Here is a 14,111-nt window from a genome sequence, read left to right as displayed (position 1 = left end):
CAGAAATTGTTATAAAGATTAGTCAAATTTTTTAATGGCATCAAATTCAGTAGAAGATCTTCATGAAGAAAGTAATAATGTTCTTCTACCTCTTATTTGCAGGACAGTGACTTTTGTTTCAGGATCTAAAATAAAGCCAAGTTTAAGACTTAATCGTCCCTTAATAAGTTCTTAACGTGTATAATCCAGATATTTCTGTGTGGTTAAAAATTCCTTTTAAATATTTCTAAAGAGCTTACAGATTAGGTTGATATGTACTGGTGTTTATTTTAGAACAAATAAGATGTAATGTAATAGAAAAATAGTTAACGTGAATTGTTTCAGTTTTCTTGCATATGATTTTTTCTCTTATGATGCTTCTGTTAGATAATTCTGAAAATGGACTGAAGTAAATTTTTGACACTTTGTGTTCTGCCCAACTGGTTTATTGAAATGACTTCATAATTGCCAAACCCAAAGGGTACTTTTTGATTTTCAGCGTCTTTCACCTTTCTTTGTCATTCGGTACTGTCGGCACCGTGGATCCCTTCTGCTTCCTGTCTACTTGATGTTTTGACCAATGCTAGAGTATATAAACCAATGGATTTCCACAATGAACTTGTGGTGGATATTTCCCTTCCCTCTTCGCTCAGTTCTGTGGCATCCCTCACAGTGGCTTTCCCCACGTTCCCCTGACTGACTATTCCTTTTCAGGATGTGTTTGTTACAGGATCTTTTCTTTCTACCCACACTTGTCATGTTATCGTTTCTGGCATTCCTCAGAGAAGTGGCGATTCTGTTCCCTGCCAGTGTTACTCCCTCACTAAGACCTCCATGGCTATGCCTCATAGGCGCACATGGCCAAATAATGTGAATGAATGATCATCTGGGTGTTAAAACAACAACAACAACAACGACAACAGCATAGAAAGTAGATGGGGATCTTTAAAGACTTAGAAAGAACACGGCCCATCTAAAGCTTTTTCCACTTGGCCCTGCCCCAGTTGCTATGAATGAACGAAGGCCTAGTGTTCATTCCTCATTCACCAAATACTGATACAGTATGTACTGTGTTCCTGGACACGGTGTTAGGGATAAGGCAGGAAATTAAGGATACCTCCGCTTCTGGAGCTGACACCAGTTTCAGAGATCTGAACCCTCATGGAGTCAGCCTAGGGCTAATGATAGTTAGTACTACTAGATCTTTAAACTTAATTTAAAACAAACCAACAAACCAACAGAAATCCAGATATTCTGTGCAGTTCCACTTTTTAGAATATTGACTTATTTTTTTTAAAAGAAACAGAGCTTATTGAACCTGTGCTTCCCTGTCTGCTACCTAGGCCTACAAAATATTCTAACATCTGACTCTGAAGTACCAAAGGCCTTCCCACCTACACCTATTTTTTCCAGCTTGATCTTCATCAACTTCTTTGTTCCCTACCTTCTATTCACAGCCAACCATACCTGGCCCCTTCTTTCTGCTGTTGCGTCTTACATATTGTCCTTCTCGCTACAACGCATTTCCATTTCCCCTCTTTTCAGCCCCGCTCTCTTGGGACTCATTGACAGCCCAAATGTTCCTTTGTAAACTGACCCTAATCTCACTGTATAGAATTACTCCTACTCTGCCAGTCTTCCACAGTATTTCCTACATACTCTCATTAGAGCACTTACCAAAGTGTTTTATGGGCCCTGAGCCCAAAGAGGCTATAGTTTCATCTTTGTATCCTAAGAATCTAGCGAAACAGACTGTACCCAGTAAGCGCTTCATAAATGCCTACAGAATGATTGACCAGGTCTAAAATCTGACCCTCTTCAAACTAGCAATGGGGTAACCCACACTAAATAGGTTTAGGGGAAAACTTCCCAAGCACAGAACAAACAGATACAAAATAGCTTTGTTTCACATATAAACTTTCTTGATATAAAAAGTATCCTTTCACATAAAATGGTAGTTATCAACTTTTATACCAAGGAAATCTGAAATAACTACTTAGGTCTGTTGTTGTTGTTTTTAAATGTTTATTTACTTGTGTGTGTGAGAGAGAGAGCGAGAGCAAGCCGGGGAGGAGCAGAGAGAGAGACACAGAATCTGAAGTAAGGCTCCAGGCTCTAAGCTGTCAGCACAGAGCCCGACGGGGGGCTTGAATACAAGCCCCGAGGTCATGACCTGAGCCGACTGAGCCACCCAGCTGTCCCTACTTAGGTCTGTTTATCCAAGTCCCCTCACCCCTGACCCCATCACTTTTCAGTCCCACCACACACATATACACCAAACTCCTAGAATAGTTACACTGGTTGGTTTTACACATTTGTCATTGATGACCCATACCCGTTCGCATGGTGTAGCCGGTATTCTCCCCTTTGTATTTGAGTTTTCTTATTTATTGCTTTCAGACTCCCAAGGTTATATTAAAAGTCCGTGTGGAGGTGGGGGCAGGGATGCAGGACGGAGCTGAAGGACGGCTTTATCGAATGGCAGCTGTGTGCCCGCAGTGTTTTAGGAACTGTACACGTGTCCTGTCCTAAAGTATCCCTGTGAACCACGTAGCATCATCTTCAGTGTAAGATGGAGCAAAATGAGGCTGAAACAAGTTAAGTTACATGTCATAAGGGAGTTCTAGACACTTCCTCGGGATGAAGATTTATACGTAGAATTTGCCCGTTATATACTCTGCATGTAATTCTCAACAATTTTTCTTCTGTAAATGCAGTACTGCACAAAATATATTATTTTTAGTTGTCTAGTATCTATGGAATTTAGGTTTCTGAAAAAGCCTACCAGTGATTCTCAACCATGTCAGACCTACCTTTTAAGAAATGTTTTGCAGTGTCTTCTTTACTAGTCTGAAAGGAAGTTCATAGAAGTGATCATCTATTTATATACACAGTTGTTGAAAATATAAATATAATGGCATGTGTGCTATATAAAGCTGAAATAACAAAGTAAGTTTTGTGAAAATAATGAATTTAAAATCACAAATACATATGCACAAGTGCGCAAGGAAGATGTTTGCATCTTTTAAGTAGATTCATTAATAAATATGACAGTTCTAGGTATAGACAAAAATGTACATTTTTAATTGTTTTAATTGTGATGCAGACAACACAGGCAGCGTTCTGTTTGTGATACGTTTTTCCAAAATAGTAATTCTTGGTAAGTTCCAAAACATAGAAACTTTCTTCAACTTATTTGGTAGTTGAATTTGTGGAAAATTTGGTTTTAGCTAAAACTGCAGAACATTTTTGTGTTACATGTCAGACAGTATTAGTTTCCAGACTGAGATGAACTATATCAACATTTTCACCTACATAAGTGTCCAGTGAACTGTTTGAAAGGCATGGAGAACATGGGAAAAATACTCACTTCTGGGACTTCTGTTGTTGAACATTGTTGGACCGCACCCACCACGTGGCATCATGTCATGGTGCCATCCTCACCCCTGGTCTCCACGTAAGCCAAAATGCCTCTTACAGATTTGTGGAACATTTCTTAGGAGGCAACACTGCTCTTGATGAGTACCACTGATGTAAGCCTTCCGAACCAAAATTAACATTTGATGGAAACATCTTATCTACTCCTTACGTCTAGGATACTGTGTATAGTGCAATGTAAACTAGAAGTATATAAAAATGGATTCCTTTCTTCAGGGATTTAACAGACCATGAAAACAGATCACTTGCACATATACGGTGAATATTGAGAATATGTGTTTATCAAAAAGAGAAAGATGACAGTGAAGTGAGAACACCCAGAAAGGTCTCACAGAGGCAGACTGGTACAAAGTGAGATTTGAAGAATGTGTATATAATGATGTGGCTCTGGACAAGCTCGCATCAGAGAGGGGGAAAGGGAGCCCAGGTGCCTGACTGGGGTGAAAGTGTCACTGTCAGAGAGCAATGGGCAGTGATAATAGCAGTTAAAATTGGAGTACAACTAGCATGTCCAAATGGAAATTAAATTGAATAATTCATAATTGAATGTCAGATATGGTTGCTCCGTACAAAACATTTAAGCATGGAGATGGCTATTTTTAGTGAATTTGGAGTTCATCAACAGTGGCACTGAAGGGCTTAGAATAGAACACTCATTTTGCCCTCATTAAGAAGGCATTTTTGTTGTGCCTCTTCTTTGGAATAGAATTATATTTACCCAGTTAATTTTGGAAGGGACTCCTGGCTCTGGTCCATAGATAGACCCATTGTATCCATGAACATGGAATTTGAATTGCTAATATAACAGATCAGGTTATGATCATGTTACGTGATGTCTCTTTTGCCTTTGTCTCTTGCAGGTATGATTTTGTAGAAGTTGAAGACCCCAGTGATGGAACTGTACTAGGACGCTGGTGTGGCTCTGGAACTGTGCCAGGAAAACAGATTTCTAAAGGAAATCAAATCAGGATAAGATTTGTATCTGATGAATATTTTCCTTCAGAACCGGGGTTCTGCATCCACTACAACATTGTCATGCCAGTAAGTACCACTTACAGATCCCCTTCTTTAACTCAGTCACTTTTTTACTTAAAAAAAAAAATTCAGGAAAAACAAAAAACCTTTCCCTACCTTGAATTTTTTTATTCATAAACGTCACTGTAATTATCACAAATAACTTAAATTCTATCACTGATGATCATTGATCATTGACCATGTTAAATACCTTTTNGTCTGCTGTTTCTGTGTGTGTGGGAAGTTACATAAGTACATAGCATTTGCTCTTAGGGAAAAAAAATAGGAAAGTCTGTGTATTTATTACTCTTCCCATTTAGATAACCGTCAAAATTTGGACTATAGAAAGTATTCCTGAATTTCAAGTTTGAGTCATATTAAATGATAAAATGCGATTTTAGTTTTCTTGCATTTTTGTAGACCTTTCTTCTTTTGCATTTTGCTAAATGTCACTCTTACTTTAAAGGGATAAAGTTTGAAACTTACATGGGATTCCAATGGTTCTAATTTTCAAATTAATTTATATGTTTGGAATGAACACACTGCAGAACTAGAAAGGCAGCACTGTTTGATACTAATACCATTTTAACTAAATTCATTGCCCTAAAATCTTATGTTCTTATGTGGTGTGTTACTTTTTTCTCCCCATTAAGGTGGCATCTTTCCTTTTCTGTGCCTGCCAAGAATTTATTTTTCACATGTGTTGTTTAAGAATATGTACATAACATTTTGTACATAACATTTTTCTTTTTATTGAGAGAAGTAAACTTGTTAGCTATTCTTTTAAAATCAATGTTTTAGTAAAATATATTTTAAGAAGTAGTCATCTCTATTATCCTACATATCCTAATATTTATCCTGCTTAAATAATAGTTATGATCTTTATGTTTCAATAAAGAAATTCTGAATTCTCACTGGGATTTAAGAAATCTACTTGATCTAAAACTACAACTAAAAATTGTAGTTTTAGTTATATTCTGATAGCTAGTATCCTTTACTTTACATATTTTTCAAAGATTCATATCTATTTGTTGCACAACAGAAATAGTAGAAACCCTTTTACTATTTTTATCACATTACTCATAGTAATTCTGAAGTATTCCTACAAATATGATGATGTCACCTAATACCTTTTAAATATGATCAATAATATCACCATTTGAAATAATATAAAAATTGATATCTTCAATGCTTTTGATAGGAGATTTAACAAAGCAGCAGGCACTCTGGGACAATAACATAATGTGGGTTATATGCATTAATATCTCTGTTCATTCATACTGGATACAAGAACAATGCTCATAGCAGGCTAGCAGTTCATGAAGCCAGTTAGAAAATATGGAATCAATAATAAAGTTTATGTATTATATTCTTATTGTAATGTTAAATAGAGCTTTCTTTTTTTAGTTGCCCAAACTCAAGTCTGTGGAACATTAAGGACTTGATTAAATTAACAGATTTAAATGTTGTTGGAGATATAGCTAAAAGAAACCATGAAGTGCAAACTGAAGTTTAAAAATGATCCTTTATTCATTTAGTAACAGTAGAATCATTTAGTGTGTAAAATCAGAGGTAAAGAAGATAGCTCTAAACTATAAGTCATAAATAAATTGTGAATCTTGATCAGTTACTTTATATGGATTATTTGAGATAGCCGTACCTCTGTTCCATCATGAAATACTTTTTGCTGGTATAGATTCTCTACCATTTTTCGTTAATTTCCAAAACATTTCTTACCTTAATAATTTAGTATTTGTCTCTAAATTTATTAAAATTTAAGACTTTTATCTCGAAATGAGAAATGAGAAATGTTGACAGTAGACAAGAATGAGCGCTTTCAAAAACCACTATTGATAGATAAGTAATAATGTTTTAGTAAAATATATTTTAAAAAGTAGTTATCTCTATTATCATACTTATTCTAATATTTATCCTGCTTATATAATATTGTGATGAGACGTTTGAATAAAACCACTAAGAATCTGTTTAACACACTTTCACAGCATCTTAACTTCAGAGAATTTATGAATTTAAAAATTTTTAAGTCTGAGATGGCATAGGGAAATAGGACTACACTTTCACAAAGTTATATAGTTCACATCTTCAGTGTAAAAAGTTTCAGCATATGTAGTGTTCTTAAATATATAAAGTTGAAACAATTAAATTTCACTGTAAGACACAATGGTGGGTGTTATAGCGCAGCAAAGGTTTTATTTATCCCTAACGTATGACAAAAGTAAACTTGAAGCTGAGAAGATATTTATATCTTAAATAGACTCTCTTCTTCCTATTACTTTAAATATGTATAACTAACAATCATCGTGCTACAGAATAAGACATGAAAGCTATAATTTATATATGCCTACAGCAAGGGTTGTATTTGTCTAATTTTATGACTGCATGGGTTAGCTAGTTGCATTTCCTAAGGAATTGTGTGGATTAAATAAAATACATAAAGATAAAAACGAGGAAATTTATAGTGTTGTGCTCAGTTCTGGGGCACATTATAGGTTCTTAATAAATCATTGAATGCTGAGTTGATGATACCATTCACTCGCTCCAGCTTAACTAACAGAAGATTCACTGACCTCTGTATTTTTATCTGTGAGAGTATATCCGGTTCATGAGCCTTGAAATGAGATAAAGCATCAGAGGGTCTGGAGTAACTACCATCCATCCTCTTCACTCAGAAGGGCCCTGCCACCTGAGTCTGACCTAGTACTGGAGATTTACTGTGACTAAGATCAGAAACTGCATCTGAGAGACTTTAGATGAAAGGTGTATCATGGGTTGCATTATTGGAATTAAATTCAGTGCATTTTTAAATAGTTACTGAAGTCATTTGATAAACTGTAGATAATGGGAATGGACATTCTCTTTGCATTTATCAAACCACGTTTGCATGGCACCTGAGCTGACCTGTGGTGGGCTACAGAACATGGAAATGTGGAGGGATATACATAGGACATCGTTTATTAACTTGACTTATGCTTAGGAAAACAGCAGCCATTGGATTGCAAGAAATAAGAGAATTTGATGTCATGGTCCTTGTTGCCTAATAAGTATAACTTGGTGATTTTAATTTTGCCAGATTGTACTCTGGGGTGATTCTTGATATATGACTTTTACAATCTCACAAACTCAGGTTCTCTTGGGTTTAAATCTATTTTGGCAATTTATCTGCCTTTTCATCATCTTGGAATCCTTTGTCTTGGTTCCTTGTGTGCCTCTTCTCCCACACAGCCACACTCCAGTTCTCAGTAACTGCCTGCAGAAGGGTGAGATTTGGTTAGTGACAGTTTGACAAGTGATTTTGCTGTTAAGCCTTCCAGAATGTTTTGAATTATCATTGTGTATTGCTAAATGACACCCCTCCCTCCATGCCCCTCCTCCCCACAGCATTATTACTAGCCTGACAATGATCCATCAGTCTTATCTGTGTATCAATGAATGAAAGCCTAAGGGAAAAAGTTTTTCTTTTTAAGAACAAACTTAAAAGTTCTTGTGGCATTTGCTCAAGGGCACATGCCCCTCCAACCCCTATACTTTTTTTCCCTCTTTTTTGCCAGGGATGTATTTCATAATTAGCACAACCAGCTCCATAGAGGCATTGGTCTCATTGACTGCAAACCCACCCTTGCAAAACAGGACCTTGGTGACCACTGGCCCAAATGGTCTCCCTTAATTTCGTAATGATAAAAATGATACGAACCATAGGTCCTTAGTGGACTGTTAGCTTCCTGAACTGAGGTTTGCTACTGAGTGCCTAGCATACCCTGCAGCACCTGCTCACTAGTATCTCATGGAAGTTCAGTCAGTTCCCCTGGGAGTTGTCTGAACCCCCTTGGAGCTGAACCGACTTCTCATTTACTGTGTGTTACCTTTGTTACTGTGGTATAATAGTGCTATTTCATCAGCGAGAACTGAAGAATCACACTAATGACACCAGGTAGTCTCCTTGTCCTGATATATTAGTAGTTTCTCTCTCTCTCTGTGAGTAGAACATCCCAAGTAGTTCAAGAAATTGGTGCCTACTTATGACATTATAACCATTAATGTGTATAATCGTGCTGATCAGCTTTTATATAATTAACTTAATATTTTGCATCTGCTCACACACCAACAAAAACTTTTGAGTTTAATCAGTATTTTTTTTCTGGGACAATTATGGAGAAAGTTTATTTTAATATTCTTTATAGTCTACAAGTAAGGGAGACCATTCTGTAGCCTTCTTTGGGAGCATGAATGGATATGTTTGATTCTAGCTAACCTTTAAATTTGGTTATTTCTATACCAACCTTAGATGGTATGTATCTTAGCAGTAGAGTTTTAATACATTAGTTAAAATTTTCAGAAACTGTTGCCATACATGTTGCCATTAAAAACTGTGTTCACTGGGTGCCTGGGTGGCTCAGTTGGTTAAGCCTCTGACTTTGGCTTGGGTCATGACCTTGCAGCTCATGAGTTCAAGCCCCACATGAGACTCTGTGCTGACAGCTCAGAGCCTGGAACCTATTTCAGATTTCTGTGTCTGTCACTCTCTCCCCCTCCCCTGCTCATGCTCTGTTGCTCTCTATCTCTCAAAAATAAATAAACATTAAAAATAAATAAATAAATAAAAACTGTGTTCGCTTGGTAAGATGGTTTACCTTCTCTTTTTCCCTCAGCTAATGAAAGAATGTGTATAGGTTAAACAAGGGATCACTTACTACTTTGAATAAAGTGATGATGATTTAATATTTAAAGATTTTACACATTGTTTTATATATAGTTATACTGTTCTTGTAATATGAGGATTTTAGTATCATTTTCTTGATTCCCTGAGAGTAAGTAAGACATAAATAAAATTTATCTTTTCATTTTACTATTTTAAGTTGATATTATAGGCTGAGTTTTATGTTAGAAAAAACTTCAGCATGAGATATTTACCTGAAGTTATAGCCAGTTGTTTATAGCTTAAAAAAAAAAAAAAAAACTGGGGCTCCTGGGGGGCTCAGTCAGTTAAGCGTCTGACTTCAGCTCAGGTCACGATCTCACGGTTCGTGGGTTCGAGCGCCGTGTCGGGCTCTGTGCTGACAGCTAGTGCAGAGCCTGGCGCCTGCTTCAGATTCTGTGTCTCCCTCTTTCTCTGACCCTCCCCTGTTCATGCTCTCTCTCTCTCAGAAATAAATAAAACATTTTTAAAATTTTTTAAAAAGCACTAGGTTTACTACATAAATTTAAAATGTTAGTATTTCAGTATTATTTTCAAGAATTATTTATGGAAATAAACACCCCCTTATGCCCCATTAATAAATAATGAAAAATAAATTCATGCAAATTGATGCCAAACAATATATACTCAGCTTTTATGATTGTGCATAAAGAGTTAATAATGTCTTTGATTTTTTTTTCCCCCCTTCATGCTGGAAAAAAAAAAAAGGCCTGGTAGATTAGCAGTGAGAGATTGTTTGGGAAGAAATGAAGCAAAACTGAAATAAAACAGTGCAAGCTTGTTTCTATTTGGAGGCCACACACATTGAGAGCCCAGCACTCATTTCGGATCTCTTACAAAGAAAAGAAAATTTCTTGTTTAATTTTGGAGTAATTTATAATAGATTATGTATGTTTTACTCTGTGTACTGTAGCATAAGCACCATTATTTAAAAATGTTAGGAAACCTACTAAGGCTGAAAAATAGCATCTTTTCTTCCAGCATCAAAAGACCTTATTAAAAGTTTATTTATAAGAAAATAAACCTTAATATAAAAATATTGCATATTTTTATCAATTGCTTCAAAAATCCATACCTATTTTTGAAATAAAATATACAAATCCAAATAAGAATATTTTTAGTGGTTATATTCTTTACATATAGAACTGTTCTTGTTGAGTATAATGTTGTTTGTAATATATCTGTTTTGAAATAGTTATGACATTTGAGGGCTTTTTCTCTCTCTCCAACCTGGTTAACATTTTGAAGGATGATTAAAACACTATTGATTTATTTTAAAATAGTGTTTTTGAACATTGTATTTTTCAAGAGTTTTTTTTTTTAATTTAAGCTTTTCGATCAGAAGTGATAACATAATATTTTCAACAATCGTATACTCTCATTTTTGTATTTAATACATGGATCAGTTTAGATTAAGAGAAATAGATGTTAGAGCTACCGGGCTAAATGACTCCATATATTTTTATCTTCTTGCCTTTATTGCCTGAAAAGAGGAGTGTGGAGTGATGAATGAACTGAAGACTCCTTTAACTCACAACAATCTGTGAAACTCATCTTTTAAGTTGCTTCTAAAGCTTTTCTGTTACTTATTTTCTATTTTCTTTTTTCACTTATTAGTGACAGTTGTTTGGATATCACATATTTTTTATTCTTTTTAGTAGAATTATGCCCAGAGATGAAATAATACTAGAGAATGACACACAAGTAATGTAGCCACTTTATAACCCCAACTATGGGTTTTCTTAACAGCGATTTTGTAAATGACTTGTCCAGAGTTAAGTCAGTGCCTGGCCAGTGTGCACTATAGAAGGGTGTATGGTTTCTGTGCGGAAGACTTAGAAGGACACTTGATGCCTGAGGTGCCATTAAGGAATGCATGACTGATTGCCAAAGTAGTTATTAATTATGCGGGATACAGAGAACAAAGCCGCTCAGTGAATATTGAAGTTGGAGGGAGAAAGGAGGAGGGGGATATTTTTTCCGTCCTTTCTGGCATGTGCCAGTAGATTATTTCACTCTTAATATCATGTAAAGAAACGTCTTAACTGAAGGCCAAATTTGCTTTTATGTTCAGGTTAAGAAAAATTCCAAGTAACTCAAACAAGGTATCAAGTTCATTTTCTTGGGGGGGAGCACCATACCTGGCATAAAACTACGTAGAGCAATAGCGTAACCCTAATCCCATAGGAAACAAATTCAGTCTTAGAATGTCAAGATTTTTAAAAATTATGAATTTTCATAACAAATTGCACTGCATGCCTCTATTATTTTATTAAACTGATTTTAATGAGTGAACATTTTAGGTTTTAAACCTTTAAAATAAAATTTTATTTACCTTAGAGCATTAAGAGAAAAAAACTGTTAGAATTTTTTGTAGTACTTAGAGAATAAAAGAAGTAATTTCAAATACTGTATGTCTGTACTATAGTCTGAAACACTTTTTGAATGATTAGGCTTTTATGTAAAATATACAGTGTAATTGTATATTTATGGAGGGAGTCTAGAGATGACAGTATTTTATTACATCAAAGAAATTATACAATTGCTACAAAGACTAAGCTTTTACATGGCTAAGAGCTGTTTAATGTATTTTTCTACCAACTCCTACCCCATGGGCACAACGCTCTCTTTCATGTGAAGATCGTGGTCTCTCTTCCATTTCTACTGATTCTTTTTGTTCCAGTTAATTCCTAGCTATCTTAAAAAAAAAAAAAAAAAAAACAACTTTACAGATGGTATGATTTGTAGTTAGTAAGGAAAAGTCAGTTGGTCTGCAGAAATGTTAAAAGGCAGACAGACCACTTTAAGTTGATGTACAAGAGATTATAAAATAAGAATTTAGGAAAGCTTGAGGTTTGATTGATTCATATTTTATATCTCAAGCCACAAAGATTTAAAAGCTTAGAGTTAATTTGATCCTAAGCCTGCTGGAATCCTTCTCTAGAAGTTTGTTGCAATTTAAAATGATAAAATAAATACTTCTGTCTTCAATATCCCCATCTATTTTTCTGTTAAGTCTTTCAACATGTATTGAAGAATATTTTATGAAATATTTCATTGTGAGAAAAAATTTAATTGTATATGGCATTGCCCTGGGTCTCTGTGAACTCACTTTGTTTTGAGGGAAAAGAAATGTAAACACAACACACACACACACACACACACACACTTATATACATATACTACATGATTAAATATAGAAATGGTTTGGAAAGATTTAGTGAAGAGAGGCAATTGTTCAGAGCAGATATTATAACCCTTAGATTAAAGGAAAAAACAAACAAATGATCAGAGAAACAAAAAACCTGGAAATCACTTAGTATAGGCTTGATGTCAAATATATTATAAAAAATTTCCAGGGGCCCCTGAGTGGCTCATAGTTAAGCATCTGACTTTGGCTCAGGTCATGATCTTATGGTCTATGAGTTCCAGCCCAGCATTGGGCTCTGTGCTGACAGCTCAGAGCCTGGAGCATGCTTCTGATTCTCTCTCTCTCTCTCTCTCTCTCTCTCTCTCCCCCCCCACCCCCACTAATGCTCTGTCTCTCTCAAAAATAAGTAAATATTAGAAAATTTAAAAATTATAAAGAGTTTATTAAAATCATATTATCAGATATCAGAGATGATATTCTCTTTATCTGGAGTGGTGCCCAGTTATCTGCATTTTCAAACATGCCTGGGGATTCTGATATAAGATGTTCTCACATTGAACTTGTGGGTGAGAAACTGCTCTCTGCTATAACTGAGCAGATGCAGAGAGTTTTACTACAAGATGTTGGGGAAACACTTTTCATATTCAAACAAACATGAATATTTTTTAAAACAGCTCAGAAATTCTGTGTGAATATGTTATTGCTAACATACCCATGTGTTCTCTATATTTCAAGATTACAAATGAATGGAACTTTCTCATAGAATTAAATGGATAGATTTCAGTTTGTTTAATTTTTTAATGTTTATTTTTGAGAGTGAGAGAGACAGAGCATGAGTGGGGAGGGGCAGAGAGAGAGCGCGAGAGAGAGGGAGGGAGGGAGAGAGAAGGAGACACAGAATCTGAAGCAAGCAGGCTCCAGGCTCGGAGCTGTCAGCACAGTGCTGGACGTGGGGCTCGAGCTTACAGACCGTAAGATCATGACCTGAGCCGAAGTCAGACACTTAACTGACTGAGCCACCCATGCGCCCCAGATTTCAATTTTTAATGCTTGCATTTGTTGTACTGACTTTTCTAAGCTCTAGATAGTAAGGCTTATCAGTATTGTCAACTGTCAGTATCTTACCCATGCAACTATAATCAATGACAATCTCCCTTCTTTTCTAGTTCAGCACTAAGGTTGACTGATAATTCACATATGGCATAGATTCAGCACTGAGGCTAGTTCTAGACTAGATATTCATTTGTTCTGTGGTGTAAAGCACTATTCTTAGTAAAATAAGACAGTTCCAACCATGAAAATATATTCTTTCAATCTCCTCATACTTTTTTTCACATGTAATTCTAATTTTTGTCTAAGTTACACTTGCAGAGTTTTAAAAAGCAAATATTTCTCTTAGAATTGTTACCAAAAAAGCAGTTGTCCCCAGTTGCCTCTGTCCAAACTATTTTCCTGTGCTTTGGAGGCAAGTACTTCCACTTCATTTAACTGACTCTTTTAGGATTGACCTCTATACCTTCATGTAACATGCTTCTGTTGCTACTGCTTGCTTCTTTGGTTTTAAGAATAATCTATGATCTTCACTGACTCCCTCTCTGGAAGGCGAGGCTCTCTCTTCCGTTCACCCTCCTGCATTTGCCACACATGCAGATGTGTCCCATCAGTGACTTCTCTAGTCCTGATTGTATCAAGATCTAGATCCATTCTGTACATTATGGTGGCCATGCAATCATTTTTCACAGCTGAGCCATAAAGTGTACTATGAGCATTTCCTTTCCTGCCTTGTTTCATTTTGTTTTCCTTAGAGTTATGTTA

At 35.7% G+C, this 14,111-nt stretch overlaps 1 protein-coding gene across 2 annotated transcripts in view; it reads left to right on the top strand.

The window, feature by feature from the left end:
* PDGFC (platelet derived growth factor C) overlaps nt 1-14,111 on the top strand; it is a 191,516-nt gene that overhangs the window by 136,029 nt on the left and 41,376 nt on the right. For both annotated transcript variants that reach the window (XM_077753040.1, XM_077753041.1), the window contains exon 3: nt 4,278-4,458. In XM_077753040.1, coding sequence (XP_077609166.1) covers nt 4,278-4,458 — 181 coding nt within the window. The remainder of the gene's footprint in view (nt 1-4,277; nt 4,459-14,111) is intronic.

The sequence above is a fragment of the Crocuta crocuta genome, unplaced genomic scaffold, assembly GCF_008692635.1.
Source record: "Crocuta crocuta isolate KB4526 unplaced genomic scaffold, BGI_CrCroc_1.0 scaffold591, whole genome shotgun sequence".
NCBI classification, from domain to species: domain Eukaryota; kingdom Metazoa; phylum Chordata; class Mammalia; order Carnivora; family Hyaenidae; genus Crocuta; species Crocuta crocuta.
The sequence above is the reverse complement of the archived record's forward strand: the minus strand, read 5'-3'. Positions and strand labels throughout refer to the sequence as shown.